A 22,330-nucleotide genomic window follows, 5' to 3' on the forward strand; every position below is an offset into this window, starting at 1 on the left:
TTTACCGTAACCGTGGTAAAAACACTTTTTGTGGTATTTTCTCACGCTTTTTACCAGCGATTTTTACCACAATTATCGGTAAAATTTTACCAGATTTCCGGTAAAATATTACCATTTTAGGACGCAAATTTATACCAGATTTTGACCAATTTTTACCACTTTTTTGGTAAAATCTTACCGCAAATTTCTGTAAGATTTTACCGAAAAAGTGGTAAAACTGTTCAACACCTGGTAATATTTTTGTCCTAAATTGGTAAAATTTTACCGGAAATCAAATCAAATTGGTAAAAATTGACCAAAAATTGTGGTAAAATCGGGTGGTAAAAATCGTGAGAAAGTAGTAAAAAACGACTGACCCTAATTATAGAGAAGCTTCGTTTTTAAAAATAGAAAAAATTATAAAATTTTTTGTTGTATTTTTATATTTATTTAACTTGAACATAAAATAATAATTCTAATAAATCAGCAGCTGTTCTCAATGTCGCGCAGCTGAGGACCCTTGGGTGCGCCGCCAAACACACAAGTGTTCTTGATTCTACTGCTCTGGCCGAAAACTGTTGCGCAACCTCCTGGAATTGCTGGGCACCGGCCCCATTCCCTCGTATAACCATGATATTCAACCTGGAATAAAATTGCTCATTAGTTAATTAGATAATTACAGGGATATAAAGGGATAAGACAATGGCTGATAAATTGATGTTCATCTCTAATGATGATACACATCGTTACCCATTCTGTAGATTACAATAAGTGATTGAAATGTTAGGACACTCAACTTAATGAACCAACCAATAAAAAATCAATAAAAGTACCCAAGGTTGTTAGGCCAAAGAATAAGAAAATGTTATTTTAAAACTTTGGGGGCTAGTGTAATTTACAGCCCAATGTCCCATCCCTCCCTACTAAATATCTAATCTATAATACAAAGTAGAACGATGTCTGTCTGTCTGTCCGTCCGTCCCAAAGATAAAGCCTATACTCGCTGTTTACGCAAATGTGTCAGAACTTCCCCCCCCCCCCCTTACTCTCACACCTAAAATTTTCTTTTGAAAGCAAAAATAAAAGTGTGTAGGTTCGACTCCCCCTCTCCCCCCTCATTCATTTCCTACAGGCATCTTGACACGTGGCAAAAAAATCAGCAAACTTATCTAACTAAACATCTTTGAAAACGCAGAACGATAAAAAATAAAGGGAAAGCTTACCTGGAAAACATAAGCAGTAACAACATCCGTGGCTAACAAGAACAGGCTGGGGCCATAGTACTCGGCTTTACTGAATATATGCTTCAAACTGTTGGGCAAACTTCCCTCCAACACGTGGCGTATGCAGTCGCTGAACGCGGGGTCCTAAGTTATGGAGGATTAAATGAAGGAAGGAAGTGGACTGTTTATTACACTAGTCCCCAAAGCTTTATTTTCTTCTTCGTTGCTTTAACAACTCTAGGGACTTTTATTGAATTTTGAATGGTTGATTAATCAAGTTAAGTGTCTAAAGCTTTCAACAACTAATTATACTCCACAGAAGGGGTAATTTTGTGTATCATCATTGCTGATGTACATCAATTTATCCGCCATTGTCTTGTCCCTTTAGATCCCTGTCCCAAACAAGTACTAATATTAGATAAATTTAGACCTAAACCCCAGGCAGGGAGGGTAAAATATGGTGTAAATATCATAATGGTATCCAAAGTTTCAGAAACAAGTTTACTTATTCGTCAACTCAAAAACTTTGAGTACCTAATTTTTATTAGGTAAATCTTGATTTAATTTCAATACTTCGTCTTTTGTCCTATCCCATAAGAACCATGTTTCCCGTTGTGTCTACAGAAACGTAAATTATTTTAGTACAATCTTTTTTTAAACTTAAACAATATTTTACTTCGTCTTAAATCATTTAATAACCCATTCCTGAATAGCCTTCTTTAAGAAGTTGAGCATAGATTTTAGTAGGCATGTCAAACCAGGCTTGGGTACATCCTAAATAGAGATAGGTTGTTAGAAGATTTTAGCAAGGCAGCCCGCGTGGGTAGGCAGGTCAAACCAGGCTTGGGTACGTCCTAAATAATCAGATAGATTGATATTAATAATATGTTTTGTTATATTTAACTATTTTCAATAGTATAGGGCTACGTTATAGGATTTTATTTTTATTTAAGCAAAGTTTGTGTTATACAATATAAGATTAAAATCAATATTTCTTCATATATCCTATCTCTTTTTTACATTTTCGCATATCATATTTTATCATTTCTTATTCAACTACTATAAATGCCAGGAAAGGAAGTTACACTGGACTGTAAGTTTTACTGGTCTTGAAGGTTTAATCAACACATCTCTCATTCGTTGGCTTGCAACTTAAAAAACTTATCGTCCATTGTCTTATCCCTTAAGATCCCTGTATAAATAAACAATGCATACCTGTTGAATAAGATGAGAAGCTAGCCTAGAGCTAGAACCTGAGCCACTAGGACCACCAATGGGATCAACAGCATCCGCATCCTGAGCCGCCGCCAGCTCCTCCTGAGCGGCTATGGCCGCTACGTCATATGAATAGTTTCTGATCTATCACTCTTACAGCCCTAAATAATATTTTTTATTCCATCGTATTATAGATAGCTTTCTGTGGATATTCAAATAAAAATCATATAATTAAAGCCAGTTTTGTTAGCCCTGAGAGGCTTAAGGCTTAGGCTACCAAAACTGGTACTTGTATTATGATTTTTATTTGGAAAATGGTCAGTATACATGTTTTATCATTATGGCTGAGAACCGTTTCTAATCGATTTTAATTTGTTTCGAAGCCACGCTGGAAAAAGAATGAAAAACAAATTTTTCTAAACTTTTGAATATATTTCTTATTATAAAGAATCTACTTTATTATAATACGCTTTGTTTGTCCGCTTTATACGTCTGTGATGCAATCTTTAACATGCGATCCTTTTCAAGACAGACGGCGAGAAACCAGTATATAATTTACTACGTCCGTCGGTCATGCTTTAAAAGACAAAGAAACTTATTTTTATAAATTGTGCGTATTTTTCTTTATTTCTATGATATACATTATGGATGATGTCAACCTTGTTTTTTTTACCTAGCTTTCAGTGTAATACTTGTATATCAAACCATGAAAAACATACCTAGTAACAAAAGTAATGTGTTCCAATTCACTGCTGGCCAACTGTATGACCTTAAGGAGTGACTCTAACATGCCGCAGGACACCAGCGCCTCGCCGCCGCTCTCATACGACGCCAGGTGGTACAGGAACAGCCCGGAATACAGCAGACCCTGAATATTTTGGTTAGGTTAAAAAGTTATCATTCCTAAGTAAAGAACAGAATAAAAATATGGAAATAAATATTATATATTTAAAGTAATAAAGAAAGATGGATAAATAAAGATCGGTCTTATATGTATTTGATTTGTTTGGTTTTATTTTCTTCCATTCTAGTTTGTAAAGAGAGTTTAAAAATGCATGTTTTAAAAATTAACAATGCTGAGCTTACATAGTTATGAAATCAAGATGAAGGGGGTGGGGGGTGGTTGCCTAGGAACCAATAGTTATTGAATACTAACTTTTGGCTTGAGCTTTTAATGGTTTCAAAGTACCTCCTCTCCAAGCTATTCATTGGAATAGTTCAAAAGGCTTTAAATTGATCTCTTGAAATCAAACGCTATGATTTTAAGCTTGTTTTTTAAGAAGAACGAATTTGTTAAGTTTAGAGGGAGGCTTTATTTAAACTCCATTGTCCCCGCCCTCTTTGACTTACCTGTACATGTGAAGTGGAGTCCAAGCTTCAGACCTGCTGCTGGGAATACCTCCAGTCACCCGTCTGTCCAGATAATCCAGCAATACCTGAGTACAATAGTTAGTCTTTCAACTCAATAAGAATATTTTATCCCTATATCCGCCAATGCATACAAAGGTTTTTTTTAATGCAAACACCTCGTAATCGCTGCGCAATTTTTTTAGGGTTAAATTATCGATAATAATGCCAATCAACTCTTTAAAACTTTCTAGTACTGGCTGCTTAATAGCTAAAAACGACTAAAAACGGCTGGTAGAAGCTGTAAAATGCCAAAAGTATCATTTTAATACCAAATAATGCACAAATATCATTCAAAAGGTTGATTCCTACGTAATTAATGATGCATTTGCCCTGAAAATAGCCAAAAACCGGTTTAACGGCTGAGCCGTCAGCCGTTACTTTTTCAACTTTTTATTCGATTTAGGGAAATTAGATCCACCAAGGATTACTCCTTCTATATTTCATCCTGAAATTCGGATTATAAGTGCCATTTGCGCATTGATTACGAGATGGTTTTATTACCCCCCCCCCCCCCCACCCCTTACTTACTTACGTATTAATGATAATATTTCAATGTAGTAATTTTTTCTCATTTTCTTTACAGCACATCACTTTAATTTTCTATTAAAATTTTTGTCTTTGTTTACTTAAAATATTTACTCTTGATTTAAGAAAACTATTACCTTCTTATCTTGTTTGAGTAGCTTATTGGTGAACTCTGTAACAAGCTCTAGGAAGGGAAGCCTGGGAGGAGGGGCAGAGGGGTCCTGGTCATCCTCTTCAACAGCGTAGATGATGCCCAGACGGTGCAGCTTGGTCACAGCCTCGCGATTCTTGACAGCGTCCAGGCCAAATGACAGCGCAAATCTCTTGGCGAGTTCCCAATAAGTAATATTTATGAAACAACTAAAATTATTCTCATTTCCAATTCAGTTAAATTATTTACAAAATAAATACATAACAAGTATTTTTGGCATTCTCCTCTTTCTTCAATTTTAAAAATTTTAGTCTCCCCCCCCCCGACTACCGACGAACAACTATTTTAGGTTAGGTTAGGTTTTAGGCTAGGGAGCCGAGCGCTGCAGCTAGGCAGGCAAGTGGGCCGAGCGCTGCGGCTAGGCAGGCAAGGGGGCCGAGCGCTGCGGCTAGGCAGGCTAGGGAGCCGAGCGCTGCGGCCAGAGTTCATAGTTCGCTGTCGGGGGGGGGGGGGGGGGGGGTGGGGTACTCAAATTTTCAATATTGAAAAAAAAATTTCTAAGAGGATAATACCAAAAAATCAATTTAATGGACATTTTATATAATACGGAAAATTTCTTCCTTTCCCTGTACCTTATAAAAATCGTCGGAAAAAGCCGTTTTTTAAGCAAACAAAAGCGCGTTTTGCTCTATCTGTGAGATATTATGAATGAGATAATGTTAAGATTTGATATTAAGATGAGAAAAATTTACGTTCACAGTCCCTTTAAAGACACAATACCTGTAATAATAATGTACAAACTTTTCAACCAATAATAATACCCTGGCCTTTCTAATTATAAGCCTAGGCAGAGCCATGCTGGTGATGCTAGCTCAAGCGTGGACCGTGGTTTATGTAGAACTGGACTTCTGAAGCCAATAACCAATTACAGGGTTACAAAAGTTTAAATTGATGTTATTTTTTTTTAATGTTAATATTGAATGTAATATAGTTTTGTAATGACATATAAAATATATTCGATAGAATATAAAAAAATATAGTGCATTCAATATTAAAAAAAATATTTAAATATATATAGTTGTTAACCATATATGAATCTATTTCCGGCCGGGTTCTTAAAAGATAATGCCGCGTTTTTTCGACATTTTTTACGCTATGAATAACAAGCGCGACATTCGCGAAATCTAAAAGAGTATACAATGATTTATTTAATTATTTCGCTTTTGATGGTACGGCCTTCATAGAAAAAAAAAGATTATCTTCAATCCATTTTTGCTGCATATTAATTAATGCATCTTTTTAGAGCTGTGTTAGACATTAGAAAAATTGCTAAAAAAATAATTTAAAATTCAGTATTTTTATGTTATATACTCTGTTTGAAATTCTATCGTCAACGTTCAATCAATCAATGTCTAAAAAACGCCGAAAAAATGTGGCATTCATCTTTTAAAAACCCATCTCGGTGGTATTTCCGGTTGGCAAAGACAACATAAATATAGAAATCATGAAACATTGTTGTTCCACAATTTTGCCACATTTTTAAACATCTTGCTTAAAAAAAATCTTCCAAACAAATTGTAAATTCTACAAATTTAAATATTTAGAGAAAATTGAGTAGTAATTTACTTCTTGATTCAAAATATTTGATTAAATTGAATCAAAACTAATAATTATTTTTGGCACTCTATATTCAAATAATCATAAGCTTATCAATAGTGCGCATGCGCGCACAGAGGTGCCATAAATTTCAAAACTTAAAAATATAAGTTTTGTAGCGAAATTACTCTATAATTCGAAATCTCTGTCTTTCTTTTAGAAACATTCAGGGGAATATACAAAAGCTTATATTTATATTAAAGATGAAAAATCGATAAATTCAAATGCACACGGCACATCTGCGTAAACACACACACCTGGATTTTTTTCTTTTTATTTTAATTCGTATGAAGCTAGCTCTAATAAGTAAATATTAAATTTGATATATTTTTGACGATGCGGGAGGATGTTTTAAAAGAAATGATGAAATAATTTTCAAGGTTTTAAAAAAAGTTAGCTTCTTTTATGCGAAAAAATTCAATAAAAAGTAAAAATTTTTACCAAAAAGTTGGTCAAATTTTACCAAGTGTTTTTTTTTGTCAAAGTCCAAAAATCTGGACTTAGCCTAAAAAAATACCTTGTCAAATTTTACCAACTTTTTGGTAAAAATTGACCAAATTGCGTTTTTTTGTCTAAGTCCGAAAATTCGGACTTAACCTGAAAAATAGAGTTGTAAAATTGACCACATTTTTGGTAAAACTTCCAAATGTGGTAAAATTTAAAAAAAAAAAAAAATTTTAAATTTAGGCTTCATTGTATAGAAGTCATTATTTTAAAGTACTACAACTGATTATGAAGAGCTGTTTTTAATTTAAAACACAAAAAACGGGGTTTTTTGTTTCGTCAAATTTTACAAAAAAAATGGTAAAATTTTACTAATTTTTTGGCTAAAATTTTTGCTGGTAAAATTTACCACGAAACTGGTAAATTTTACCAGCTTGACCAGCTTTACCACTTTTCCGGTAAAAAGGGTGAAATTTTGTGGTATTTCGTAGAACCTGGGAGATAGACTGCTTAGAAACTTTGTACTCAACACAGAATAAGATAGACTGCTTAGAAACTTGTACTCCACACAGAATAAGATAGACTGCTTAGAAACTTTGTACTCCACACAGAATAAGATAGACTGCTCAGAAACTTTGTACTCCACACTGAATAAGATAAACTGCTTAGAAACTTTGTACTCCACACAGAATAAGATAGACTGCTTAGAAACTTTGTACTCCACACAGAATAAGATAGACTGCTTAGAAACTTTGTACTCCACACAGAATAAGATAGACTGCTTAGAAACTTTGTACTCCACACAGAATACGATAGACTGCTCAGAAACTTTGTACTCCACACTGAATAAGATAAACTGCTTAGAAACTTTGTACTCCACACAGAATAAGATAGACTACTTAGAAACTTTGTACTCCACACAGAATAAGATAGACTGCTTAGAAACTTTGTACTCCACACAGAATAAGATAAACTGCTTAGAAACTTTGTACTCCACACAGAATAAGATAGACTGCTTAGAAACTTTGTACTCCACACAGAATAAGATAGACTACTTAGAAACTTTGTACTCCACACAGAATAAGATAGACTGCTTAGAAACTTTGTACTCCACACAGAATAAGATAAACTGCTTAGAAACTTTGTACTCCACACAGAATAAGATAAACTGCTTAGAAACTTTGTACTCCACACAGAATAAGATAGACTACTTAGAAACTTTGTACTCCACACAGAATAAGATAGACTGCTTAGAAACTTTGTACTCCACACAGAATAAGATAGACTGCTTAGAAACTTTGTACTCCACACAGAATAAGATAAACTGCTTAGAAACTGTATAACAATGTTGATCTGAAGAGTAATGTTGAGTTTTTTCATTAATATAACATTTAAAAAAGTAATTTCAATATGCTGACAAATATTTTACATTATTTTTAGAAAACTGGTATTAATCTTATGATTTTTATTTTAATATTCGTGGAGAATTGTCTGTAATACAATGATACACATGATTTTTTAGTATTTTTGAGATCCAGTTCTAATCCAGGGGATATTAATCGGCTTCGAATTGGAATAAATGTTAGCAACCGGGTAAATATTCTACAGTATATCAATGACATAAGCCTAAAGAAGAAAATAATAAAACAAGTATAAAAAAATCATTGACTGTGAAGTAATAAATTAAAAGGCATGAGTATAAATCAAAGAAGAATAGAATTGAATCAAGGAAAAAGATTTGGCCTGGCTAGCCTATAATAAAATCGGAACTTTGATATAAGAAATTATCTTATTATTCTATGGTATGAATGGAGATTTAACACTTATCCTTCCCCTTGTCATACTCAAGACATTAAAAACATACCTAGTATTGCTCTGTGAACATTTATAATGACTTATCTAATATACCACCAAACCAACCAAGACTAAAAATCATGAAGCCATACATCCAACTACTTTAGTTCATACGACCAACATATAGAGTATTTGATATTGCAAAAGTTTAAAGAATGACTTAATATAATCTGAATATAATAGAAGATGGATAAACTAAACAAATAAGATGAGAGTAAACATTTCTCAATTTTTTTCCCACAGAAATAATTATAATATTTGAAAGCGAAGCTTTTCTATAATTAGGGTCAGTCCGTCCGTACGTCCGGAACGGATAGCTTTTTTCGTTAATTTAGGCAAGTTAGAATTGACCTATCGATTTCAAAATTTGCATGGTGATTCCTGTAGTAGTTAGGTACGATTTAGGAAGCAATGTTATAAGCGAACATCTCTATAATCAAGTCCCAAAAATGTAAGTATGTCCTTAAACAGTATCATTTATTTATGCAGTTTTGCAACAAATATACTTACAATATTGTTTGTACTGATGCATTAATATTCTGCTAATTCTGTTCTGACAATATACAAGTGTTAATATTCGTTTGTCCTTCCATTTCAGAGCTTCGCTTTTATAATATGTTGTCATCCTTGTTAAGGTGTTGTCTCTTTTCTTTGTATATCTTCTGAAGTATTCAAAACTTCTTTTCCAATGGAACTTGGACAAAGTAGCCTCGGACAAAGTAGCCTCAGACAAAGTAGCCTCGGACAAAGTAGCCTCAGACAAAGTAGCATCGGACAAAGTAGCCTCCGTACAAAGTAGCCTCCAGACATTTACTTAAGAAAAGTAGCCTCCTAAGGAATATATATAAATTGGTTTAGAATTTCGTGAATTTTTAAAAAATTGGTTCGTAGATTTTTTCAATTTTTAATACTGTTTTTACAATTCTAAATATTGTTTTTACAATTTTTGATATTTTTTACAATGTTTAGGTTTGGTTAGGTTATAGGCTAGTGGGCCGAGCGCCCGCAGCTAGGCAGGCCAGGGAGCCGAGCGCTGCAACCATGACCTTTATTAACACTTTCATTAGGAGGCTAGTATTCTTAAGTAAATGTCCTGAGGCTACTTTGTCCGAGAGGCTACTTTGTCCGGAGGCTACTTTGTCCAAGATCCTTTACAATTGCATTAGACTGTAAATTATGCTGGACCCAAAGTTTTATGAGCAAATCTCTAATTGTTTGGCTTAAAAACACCGTTAAATTTTTTCATCAATAATTTTGATTTAGAAAAGGAGTAACTTTGTCTATTATAATTCAGAATGTACTTCAATTTATCGTTCGATTTCTTGTCGTTTTATTGTACATTGGGTAATACAAACATTCTTTGTTTAAACTCTTCCATCGATAACTTTGATTTACAGAAGGTGTAAATTTGACTATTAGAATTTACTTTAATTCACTTCAGTTCATTATTAAATCATTGTTTGATCAATTGTAGTTTGATTATTACATTTACTGAATATGGACTTCACTACGCTATTTATGAAGAAATACCTTTTAGATACATTATGAAAAAAAAGTTTAATTCTGACTATGCCCCTTAAAGCTAGAGACGAATCCGCGCACAATTTAAATAGAAACAACCTTTAAACTCTTCTTACACTTCGTGACACAAAATTATAGAAAGTCAATTTCCCATTTGCATACTTCTGTAGATACCTCTTTTCTATCTCAATTTCCCATTTGGATAATTTTTCTAGATACCCCTTTTTAGTAGCGAAGCTTCTCTATAATTTGAAATGTCCGTCTGTCTGTCCGTAAGGGGCACTTTGGGGGAAACGTGATTTTCTCGGCTCCTTTTCAAGATAGAAGGCTGACATTTTTAGTGAAGATTCCTGTGACATATGCCCATCTAATCTATGCATTGTTTTGTCCAACTGTCTGTTGTTTGGGGTGCTAGATCGATTCCTAGATTTTCAAGTTTTAGTGATTTTCTTAATTCCTTTTCAAGATAGAGGGCTGAAATTTTCAGGGATTAATCAATTTATGCAACATATTTTCATTAAGTTTTATTAAGATTTGTCTATAAATGCGGGTGTTAGATCGATTCCTAGATTTTTAGATTTTCGTGATTTTTCTCGATTCCTATTCAGGATTGACGACTGAAATCATCAAGGATTGAATATGCTCATATTCTACATATTTCCATCAAATTTCATTAAGATTTGTCCATTAATAGTGGTGCTAGATCGATTCCTAGATTTTTAATTTTTCGTGATTTAAAGGTTGCGTGATTTTGAAGTTTTCGTCATTTCCCTATTTAATCAAATATTTTGGATGATACTGTTCTATAGTAAATTTATTGCCGATATTCATTCATAATTGTTTAGCTTCGCTACTTATGGATGTTATTATGCTTGTTTAATTATAATTTATTATTTGAATATATTTGTAGAAACTTTTTATTTAGAATAATTTTTTTTAGATAGTAACCCTTTTCTAACTTTAGTACCGAAAAACAAATTATAAAATTTACATTTAAGAAAGGTATACATTGAGAGTTTGAGAGAAAGATAGAGTATTGTAAGATTCCAAAAAAAAAGAAAGAGAGACTGAGACGGAAAAAATAGATGAAAAAGAAAATGGATATAAATAGAAAGAAAGAGAAAGAGAGATAGAAAGAGAGAGAGAAAAAGAGAGAGACTAAGATAGAATGGGACTGAATCGAAAGCAGCATTACAAAAGAAGAAAGGAACGACATATTGACATTGTCATAACTAGAATACCTTAGCCTATTAAGATATTTAGCTAAAAACTAAATTATTTTGTATCTATGTATAAAGATTTTGATTGACATTAACGAGAAATAAAACAACATCGTATCAAAATTTCCTTAAATGTGCAGGATTAAAGCTATTTTGTGTGTTTCTTGGTAATAACAAGGATGACAACATCCATAAAAGCGAAGCACTGAAACGGTAGAACAAACGGGCATTAACACTTGAATAGTGTCAGAACTGAATAATCATAATATAAATTCATAAGGGTCAAAGCAAAATTGTGAGTAAATTTGTTAAAAAACAGCTTGATTCAGGATAATGTTTATGGACATGCTTACATTTTTAGGACTTAATTGTAGAGTTGCTTCGCTTATTACATTATACTTTGTTGTCCCAGGAATCAATATACCAAAAATCAGATCAATCAGGTGATTAGTTCACATAAAAATTTGTTGTTAAAAAAGTAAAAAAATCAACATGTTTAAAATGGACGTACGGACATTTTGGTAATGATTATAGAGTTGCTACGCTTTCTAAATCGTACCAAACTACTAAAGGAATCACCATGCAAAATTTGAAATCGATAGGACAATTATAACATGCCTAAATTAATGAAAAAAGCTATCCGTTACTGACGGACGGACGGACGGACGTACGGACGGACCGACCCTAATTATAGAAAAGCTTCGCTTTTAAAAAGGAGGCAAAATTATTTAACAATGAGATATCCCTACCTTATTTATATATTAAATTGTGTTTGACACGAGATAAATTGTAAAGGCATTTGCCTGATATCCACCGAAGTATTTTGTCCAACATTTAATGATACCCTTTTATAAAAAACTAGAGGATTCGCGCCAAGCATCCAGTGGCATTTTATTTGAATGGATAGGGAAAGCAGAAAAATAGCATAAAACCAATCAAAGTTTAAATTAAAAAAATATAGCTTAAAACCATCCCAGAAACTAAATCAAGCTTCCAAAAATAGTGAACTCAATCATTTCAGGTAAATGAAATCTTAAGCTTCAGGCAAAAGAAACCTTACCACTTTATATAACAACAAGACAAGATAAACCAATATTCCAAAAGTGACCTTATGACTGCATGTTGAAGTTGATATAATACCAACACCAAAGATTAACAGAGATGTTTGCTTCTGAAAGTTAAAATGACTTGTTATAAAATTTGCAAATAATCTCTGAAAGCTAGACAGGGAGTTTGTTCTGAAAGTTAGGAAAGTTATTAAAAAAACCTTAAAGACTAGTTAGTGTTAGTAACTTCAAAGGGGAAGGGGAGGGGAGTAGAGGGGACATTTTCAAGGATGTAAGGGACAAGACAATGGCTGATAAATTAATGCACATCCCCAATGATGATACACAAAATTACCCCTTTTGTAAATTGCAATCAGTGTGGTTGAAACGTTTGAACAATCAACTCAATGAACCAACCAACCAAAATTCAATGTCTTCAAAATTGTTAGAGCCAACTAATAAAATTACATGACTTTTGGGATTAGTGTAATAAAATGTCCAACGTCTACCCACTCCCTAGTAAAGTTTACTTGTCTCTTATGCTTTTATAAACATGTTTTCTTATTCGTTCAATTAAAAACTTTAAGGGCTTTCTTTAAATCTTGATTAGGCTGTACAACCAATGATTTTAATATAAGTAAGGGGTTATTTTGTTTATTATCATTGAGAGTCTACTTCAATTGATCGTTCATAGATATAACCGTTTAGATCTTTCATTTCAGGGATATGCTAAAATCCTATGTACGCGCCTAGCATTAAATTTACAGCATAGGGGGGGGGGGGGTCTCCCCCGAAAAAAAACTTCGGGCAAAGGAAACCACCAGGAGGGTGGGGACATTGGTCTGTTTATTACACAGTCCCCAAAGTATTATGATAACGTTTTCTTGTTCGTTTGCCTAACAACTTTTATTGAATTTTGTGTGGTTAATTAATTTAGGTAGGTTTGTGTATCATCATTGGGGATGTACATCAATTTACCAGCCATTATCTTATCTCTTTAGATCCCTGCACACGTTGAAACTCTTTTTAAATTTTTTAAAGTCTTTACAGAAAATACTCCTTGGAACTTGGAGCTCAAATATAGAAGGGGTTGATACACCAATACAAAAAATAAAGAGGAAAAACAGCTCTAAAATTGATTTTCTATTACAGTCAATATTTATAGTAAAGGCCTTTTGGGTTTTTAAGCTTGAGAGAATCATCGGATTAATATAGAACTTTTTGATATAATATTTGAAGCAATTTACAACTGTAGTGCAATTGCATTTAGATCTCAAATATATGATAAAATTTGTTAAATAAATGGAAAATTATACATTAGTAATATATCTAAGCATTAAATTTTTTGGGAATTTTCATTTTTAGCTTTTTTTGTAGCACCGTCTTATTCCAGTCACTTCATTTTAAATAGTCACATTCGCTTTTTTGGTTCATATTAGAATTTAACTCTACTAAAACTGGATGCATTTTGTTGACACTTAACTTCTATGATTTTTATCGACAATATTAACTTAAATCAACCAGGGATCATAAGGGGTAAAAAAGTGGCCGATAAATTGATGTACATTACCAATGATGATACACAAATTTACTCCCTCTTTAGATTACAATTATTGGTGGAAACTTTTGGACACCCATCTTAATGCACCAACCAATCAAAATTAAATAGAAATAACAAAGTTGTTAAGCCAACGAATAAGAAAACGTCATTATAAAACTTTGGGGACCAGTGTCCGCCCCATCCCTGTAAATCAAGCTCTTTAATTGTAACTTTGTGCCTTATGACGATATAATAACAGCAGAAAAGGTAAACAGGTATTAGAGATTATAAGGAAAAATACAGAAGAGAGAGAGAGAGAGAGAGATCATTTTAAAACAGGGATCTTAAAGGATAAGACTATAACAATAAATTTTAACACATCTTCAGTGATGAGAAACAAAATTGTAAAAGATGGAAATTTAGTGTTTGAAATGTTTGGACACTATTACTTTGTAACCAACCAATCATAGTCCAATAAAAGTTTTTGAGGCAATGGATAAATAATGTTGTTATCAAACTTTGGGCCCCAGTCTAATTTAAAGCCCAGTGTCCCCTCCCTCCCTGATTTTTTAAAGAGATTTAACTTTCTTTTTCTACAACCCTTTATTTATTGTCAACATTTAATCATCAAATTCACTGAGAAGTATCTTTTGTCCCCCAAAATATAGGAAAATTTGAAATATATTTGTATTAAGTAACACCAGAGATAGAATAATGAGAAATAAATAACTTCCCCGCGGTGATTTATTTATTTTGGTCCCCCCCCCAAAAAAAAAAAAAATATTACTCCCCTAATTATAAATGTTACTTTGTTCAATCTATTCCTGATCCAACCTTTCCCCCATGCAATTTAATCAACTATTGGCAGAATGCGTTGCAAGTTAAGAGGTACATCTAATTATAGGCTATTGCATAGAATGTTTAAATGTAAGTCCAGTGAGGCTATGAAAACAGCTGGATAGTTTTAGGTAAGCTTCATTTGAAAACTTATTAAGGACACCTCTGTGTTTATGTTTAAGTTGGATCTAATAAACATATTTTCTAATAATCTAGCAAATTTTGTAAGATGCTAAGAACTAAAAAAATCATGATCTCAGTTCTTTTGTTGCCGTGATAGAGTAAAAAGTGTAGAAAAGAGGATTTTAAGTCAGATTTAAATCAACAAAAACTTAATTTTTGAGAGAGAGTTGCTTGCCACTAACAGGGTGGGTCAATCCTTATAATAAAGTAACAGGATGTTTGTCTGTCTGATTGTACCGAAGGATCTCGTTAATCAATTAACCGATATGATTCTCCTTTACAGGGTAGCATCTCATTGGTCCTAGGAAAGTTTACAACTATTTTGAGGGTGGGTACCACCACCCCTTTCTTAAAAGAAATTGCCCCTAGAAAACAATCACCCCCCCCCCCCAATTTACATTTTACATTTAAAAATTAAAATTTAAAATGGGGGTGATCGCTCTTACCCCCTATAAATGCTACTAGAGGCCTCTTTGGGGGGGGGGGGCGTAGTCTCTAGTACACAAAAATAGCAGAATCATAAAATTTTAAAAAGTCAGAACTAAAATAAACAAGTAAAAATATAATCATGAGATGCACAGCAAATAAAATAACGATATTCCTAGGTTATTTTAAAAAGTAAATTGTTAAATATAGAAATTTTAAAGGATATCTAATGTATGTATTAATAAAAAAAAAATAATGATTTGTGATTAGACCAAAACGGCTGCTTGCAGTAAATATTTGCAGAAAGAGAGATGGGACATGGACTTGTTTATTACACTAGTGTTCGTATTCGTTGGCTTAACAACTTTGGGGACCTTAGTGAATTTTGATTGCTGAATTCATTAAGTTGAGTGTTCAAACGTTTCAACCACTAATTTTAATCTATAAAAGGGCTTATTTTGTGAATCATAATTGGAGATGTACATCAATTTACCGGCCATTGTCTTATCCCTTATTCCTTAGATCTCTAAGCAAATAGTTGTCTAATATTATTTTTTGTTTAAATTGTCCCTTTCCTTGAAATAAGTAAAATTTGTCAACAGAGATTATGCCACGGGGATTAAAGTTATTCTTAAAGTCATTACGTTTTCTTCAGAGACAGAAATGACAATGAGCTGTTTATTACATTAGTCCCCAAAGTTATCTAATAACGTTTTCTTATTCGTTGGCTTACCAACTTTGGGGACTTTTATTGAATTTTAAATGAGTGTCCAAAACTTCAGACGTTTCAACCACTAACTATCATCAACAGAGGGAACATTTTTGTGTATCAAAATTGGGTATGTATTGTTCATTAATTTATCGGCCATTGTCTTATCCCTTTAGCTCCCTGGGCTACATCCCCAAATGTTTTCTAGGGGAAGGGGGTGCATTTGGGCGATTTATCTTGGAAGGGATATATATTTTTGCATCGTATTATAGACAATTTTCTACGAATAATAAAATAAAAATGATGATAGTAGTAAAGGCATCTAAAGGGATAAGACTATGGCCGATAAATTGAAGTATATCCCCAATGGGATACACAAAATAACCCCTTATGTAGAATACGATTAGTGGTTGAAACGTTCAGACGCCTAACTTATTGAACCAACTGATCAAAATTAAGGTAAATTTGGTAAGCCGAATATCGGGGCAAACGAAATTGGAATCAATCGTTAAATTTAATATTTTATTATCCTCGGAAAGCTGTTTGTAAACGAAATGCGATAAATAACTATTCCAGCCCATTTGCCATTAGATTGCTATTTGTAAAAAATGTCAGTACATCTATTATTAACTTTCTTTTTTTGATCTCTTTTAAACAAGGATGACAACATCAACAAAAGCGATGATAGTATATTCCGTAAAAATCTACAAAGACCAAATTGTGTCAAAATTATCCATGTGACATCATATAAATGAGGGATTATCCATCTCTTTTTCATCTCCCTCATTTTATGACGTTACATGGATCATTTTTGACACAATTTGGTCTTTGTCTAAAAATGTGTTTGTGATTACACTTTAAATTTAACTGGTACTTAAATTTCGTTTGCTTAAAAACTTTGGGTACTTAAATTTGGTTCAAACTTACTACCATTAATTTTAAACTACAGGAAGGTGTAATTTTGTTTATCATCATTGGGGATGTACATCAATTTATCTTCCAGTGTCTTTACCTTACAGAAATCATTGTATAAAACATTCTGATGATATTATGGCTACAGTCTTAAGTTGATAAAATAACAACATAAAAAAAATATTTTTAAAGGGTTTATTTTGTATAGTCCCTTTCGTGGCAACGCATCTTAATGGGCGTTTCGTCGTATTTTTACAGTAGCTTTTCTCCTATTTCTAGCTACTGCGGGGGGGGGGGCTTTAACTCTGCGGGACAATCACCTAACCTCACTTAACATAAACTAACCTAAAATGACCTATAAAAAACTACTGTGAAAATACGACAAAACGCTCCTTAAGAGGCGTTGCCAACTTGTGTTCATTCTCAGACTACTGGATATCAGTTCCGTACAAATGTCTTGGTATATTAATGGATGTAGAATATACGTGGATATTATGACAAGGGGAAAAAAAACAGTAATGGGTAATAGGAGTGGATGGGGGGTATCAGTATTTTAGACCGCTTCAAGTTTCTCTTTTGGAGAACATGAAAATCAGGTGTAGGATCCAAATAATGTATCCATATTAGTATATTTTGTTTTTCCCCCAAAGATGACAATTGCATTTCTCAACGAGAGAATTTAACATGTGGAATTAATCACTTTTCCCTTACGCAATTTTACGCAAATCAAAAAGAAAAAGTCCCCAAGGCTTTTAGGCTGACGAATGTAGTTTGTATTTAAAAAATGTTGGGGACTAGTATAATTTGCCAGGGCTGTTTATTACACTAGTCCCCAAAGTCGTATAATAACGTTTTCTTATTTGTTGGCTGAACAACCTTATGGACTCTTATTGAATTTTGATTGGTTGGTTCATTGAGGTGAGTGTCCAAACTTTTTAACCACTAATTGTAATTTACAAAAGGGGTAATCATCATAATTGGGGATGTACATAAATTTATCGGCAATTGTCTTATCCCTTTAGATCCCTGATAGATCTATGATTTGCACGGGAAAGATATATGAGAATAGAGTTGTGTTACATAAAGATAGAAGGATGGATAGACAGACAGACATTACTTACAGAGTTGATTCGCTAATACCTTTAACTTTTCTTTCAGTCAAAGACAATCATGGTTATGTAGCTGAGACAAACTTTATCGCAATCCTCAATTTCTGTAAAGGGTAAATGGGTTAAAACAATACTTTTAACTCTAAAAACACACTGTATAATAACTTGATAAGTGGGAAATTTTTGCAGTCTAATAAAAGTACAGTAGATTTTCTCTAAATGTGAGACTTTTTGATTTTTACAATCTTATATTTTTAAAATTTTATTTTATTTTAAAATTTGACATTATTAAATAGAAGAACTAGCTTTTCAGTAGTATGTCTCAATGTAATATGCTATATAGACATTGTAAGACTTTGAGGTTTGCTGGAGACCTGGAGTATCCGGACCTGCAGAATCATTAATGGAAGCTAAAGGGTGTGCAAAAAAAATGCAGACATTTTTAAAATTTAGATTGTGCAACTTGTGTTAATAGTAGAAAAACGTTGTGCATACCATTAGAACCGCTATAAAGTCTATTTTTTGGAAATATAAAAACGATTCCTGTGCTATGTATAGTTTAGGAGCGATCTTGTAAAATGTCACAACTGCCTTAAAACTTGACTTGCGAGTAAATCATTAAAGATTAAAGTATATAAAAAAATATGTACCTTTTTAAAATTTAAATTGCGCGGCTTGTGGTAATAGTAGAACAACGTTATGCATACCATTAGAACCGCTATGAAGTCTATTTTATGGAAATATAAGAACAATTACTGTTCTAATTATAGTTTAGGAGCTACGTAGTAAAATGTCCCAACTGACTTAAAACTTGACTTAAAAAAAAGTGTGTGCAAAAATGTGGACATTTTTAAAATTCAAACTGCTCGGCTTGTGTGAATAGTAGAAAAATGCTATGTATATCGTTAGAACCGTCATTAGCTCTATTTTTTGGAAATATAAGTACGATTTTTGTGCTATTTTTAGTTTAGAAGCTGTATTGATAAATATGAGAAAAGTGGAAAAATTTAATCTCTTATGATTTACTCGCAAGTCAAGTTTTAAGTCAGTTGGGACATTCTACCACATAGCTCATAAATTATACATAGCACAGGAATCGTTTTTATATTTCCAAAAATAGACTTCATAGCGGTTCTAATGGTATACATAACGTCTTTCTACTATTAACACAAGCTGAGCAATTAGAATTTTGAAAATGTATGTATTTTTATATGCATACCCTTTAATTTCATCTTTAATGATTTACTCGCAAGTCAAGTTTTAAGCCAGTTGGGACATTTTAACACATAGCTTCTAAACTATACATAGCACAGGAATCGTTTTTATATTTCCTAAAAATAAACTTCATAGCGGTTCTAGTGGTATGCATAATGTTTTTCTACTATTAACACAAGCCGCGCAATCTAAATTTTAAAAATGTCCGCATTTTTTTGCACACCCTTTAGAATTGGTCTATTTTGTACTAAATAGTATAGAGTATTTTGATATTCTTGAGAATTCTATTGGCTTTATTAAAGTAAAAAATATATGACATTGCTTTTATTGTTTTAACTATGAAATTAATACAACATGAATCCTTGATTCGATTTTCAAAACTTTTCGTGTTGAGTAAATATAACTCATCATCATTTTAAATAACTTTGACAGTGTTTAATCGTAATGCAAAAAGACTTTTGAGACAGCGCAAAATGGCGCCAAAAAAATGACGTCATACGATAAAATAACCAATGAGAGGCCAGTATATATTTTACCATTGGTCAATCACAATTATAATGTAAAAGTATTTTACGAAATACCTAATTTTTCATATGTATATGACTTTTCTGCGGATGTGATTGGACATCTAAGCTCATCATTTTGAACATAGAAAAGAAATAGAGAAAACTTGTCAATCATCAAAACTAAGAAATATATATGGAAACCGATCATTTCTTTCATTGAAAATATGAATATTTATAGATTGAAATGCGGGAGACATGTGGGGCTGTCATACTAGTGCTTTCCCTCAAAGTTCGTCTGGGCATTGACACCCACTCCCCACTGCGTTGCCCAAACTAGTACACAACCTAACCTTACCTGACCTTAAGTAATAAAAAAATGAAAAACTAACTCATTCTTATTTTAAATTTATTATAACTTAAGGTTGATGGGGGGCTTTGAGGCAATTGTGTGGATTTTTTTTACAGTTTTATCTTTTAAATTTGACTTAATGAACAGACATTTCAGCATTAATTTTTAATCAAAACTTCATCTATAAATTATTCTATGTTTATGAACATTGATATAAAGTGAGCAAATAATATTTGTGTAGACAGTCAAGCATTCTTTTAATATTCAAAGCTTTCATATAATTAGGTTTATAGGTATGTTTGTTAGAAAACACCAGGGATCTAAAGGGATAAGACAATTGCCAATAAATTGATGTATATCCCCAATGATGAGACACATTTTACCCCTTCTTTTGTAGATTGTTTTTTTTGTAGTTAAAACGTTTAAACACTCAAAAATTTACTAAGGTCCATAAAGTTGTTAAGCTAATGAATAAGAAATCGTGATTATAGAACTTTGGGGACTAGTGAGTTAAACAGCCAATTGTTCCCTCTCTCTATCTGAGAAAGCACGCTGCATATTAACGTTATAACGTCTGTGGGTAAGGTGATTACAAAAACCTTTCAAAACCAGAAAAAAACTCATTACAATGTTCTGTTAGATCTTTTAGGAAAAGGTCGTTTAATGAAAGACTCTAATACTTAAATAGAGAAGTAGATAATAGAATTACCATGAAAAAAAATTATTACATAATCGTTGTTACAATGAATGGTTTCGTACTTGATAATTTCAATTTCATAAGTAGTAAGATGTCTTTGTCTGTCTGTTTTTCTATCTATTATCTGTTTGTCTGTCTGTTTCTCTATCTATTATCTGTTTGTCTGTCTGTCCCTAAAGATTTTAGCAAATAATATTTTTGTGCACAAACAAACATTGTTTTTCTTTTCCTTAGAAAGAGATAAGTATTATTGAAACAAGAACAATTATGTCCAAAAAATGTCCCCTTGACCAAAATGTTTCCAAATTTGTGATTTTTTGGTTTATCCTTATAATAAAGTAATAGGATGTGTAAAGGATCTCGCTAACCGCTGAACCTATCGGGTTCTCCATAACAAGGTAACTTCTCATAGGTCCCGGGAAGGTTTATAACTATTTTGGGGGAGGTTACCACCACCCTCCCAAGATAAATCACAAAAAATCTAAATTATTTTTTTACATAAAGACTTGATTAGGTAATATTTAAAAAAAAAACATTTAAAGTGCCACTAGAGGCTTCGTTGGGAGTAGCCGCTAGTCCTATAATGTTAAGAAGTAAGCATAGCAGGGAAGCTTTTTTATATATCTTTGAATGGTTTTAGTCTATTTCAATGAACTTCTTCATAGTACTCTAATGGCCAAGGGCGTAGTGTAGGGGATGCGCTCTAGATTCTAGGGTAAGAAGTTCAGTAAATAGCCTAAAACCATCCAAAGAGTCTAATTTAAAAAAATGATAACATAAAACCATGCGTGACCTAAAGGAAGCTTTCTTAAAAAGCTGTAATTATTAGGTCCTGTTTTCATATTAACAGACAAAAAACATAAAACACAATACTTTATACAACAGAAAAACATCCACTTACTTTAATTATCAATATGACCGTTCCTGCCCATAGTAATGAAAGAGTCTTTTATTAAAGAGAAACTTTTAAAGAGCAAAATCCCAACAATTTTTTGAAACTCATTGTGAACAATTAATGCATGCACGTTTCTTCTTTACAATTATATCTTGGTTTTTAATAACAAAGTAGTCCTATAATTAGGGTTGGTCCGTACGTCCTTCCGTAACGGATAGCTTTTTTCGTTAATTTAGGCATGTACGACTTAGAAAGCGTAGCAACTCTATAATCGTTACGAGAATGTCCGTACGTCCATTTTAAACATGTTGTTTTTTAAACTTTTTTATCAATAATATTAGAAGTAAAGCATCCCTATAATCAAGTAATAAAAATGTTAGTCCTTAACATAATTCTGTATTTAAGAAGTTTTGCAACAAATTTACTTATAAATTTGTCAAAACTGATATATTATTATTCATATTTTGTAAATTCAGTTCTGACACTCTACAAGAGCTAACGTTCGTTTACATGACGTTTCAGAGGTTCCTTGTTTTGAGCAATGCTTTTTACAATTAAGGCAGTGTTCAAAAGTTTAAAATAAACATCATAACATCCATAATTAGAGAGGAGATGTACACTTTTGTAGCATAACTGATTCACCAAAGGGCCGAATAATTTTTTTACTTAATGCTCATTAGTATAGAGAATCTTTACCAATAAAATCAG

General features: G+C 32.6%; 1 protein-coding gene and 1 long non-coding RNA gene across 2 annotated transcripts in view; both read right to left on the minus strand.

Moving 5' to 3' along the window:
* Nucleotides 1-410: 410 nt before the first annotated feature.
* LOC145321558 (uncharacterized) lies at nucleotides 411-1,360 on the minus strand. The gene is made up of 2 exons (XR_013880315.1): nucleotides 1,203-1,360; nucleotides 411-621 (listed from the first exon to the last, which is right to left on the minus strand). It is a non-coding gene; the product is annotated as an uncharacterized LOC145321558 (long non-coding RNA).
* A 613-nt stretch (nucleotides 1,361-1,973) lies between these two features.
* Nucleotides 1,974-22,330, minus strand: part of LOC145321464 (cohesin subunit SA-1-like) — a 30,729-nt gene continuing 10,372 nt past the window's right edge. The window contains exons 2-6 of the mRNA XM_080162885.1: nucleotides 4,490-4,712; nucleotides 3,768-3,853; nucleotides 3,137-3,285; nucleotides 2,418-2,578; nucleotides 1,974-2,056 (exon numbers count right to left, since the gene is read on the minus strand). Coding sequence (XP_080019011.1) covers nucleotides 3,201-3,285; nucleotides 3,768-3,853; nucleotides 4,490-4,712 — 394 coding nt within the window. The 3' untranslated portion in view covers nucleotides 1,974-2,056; nucleotides 2,418-2,578; nucleotides 3,137-3,200. The remainder of the gene's footprint in view (nucleotides 2,057-2,417; nucleotides 2,579-3,136; nucleotides 3,286-3,767; nucleotides 3,854-4,489; nucleotides 4,713-22,330) is intronic.

The sequence above is a fragment of the Acartia tonsa genome, chromosome 6 (genome assembly GCF_053477335.1).
Source record: "Acartia tonsa isolate MP-2025a chromosome 6, ASM5347733v1, whole genome shotgun sequence".
NCBI classification, from domain to species: Eukaryota; Metazoa; Arthropoda; class Copepoda; order Calanoida; family Acartiidae; genus Acartia; species Acartia tonsa.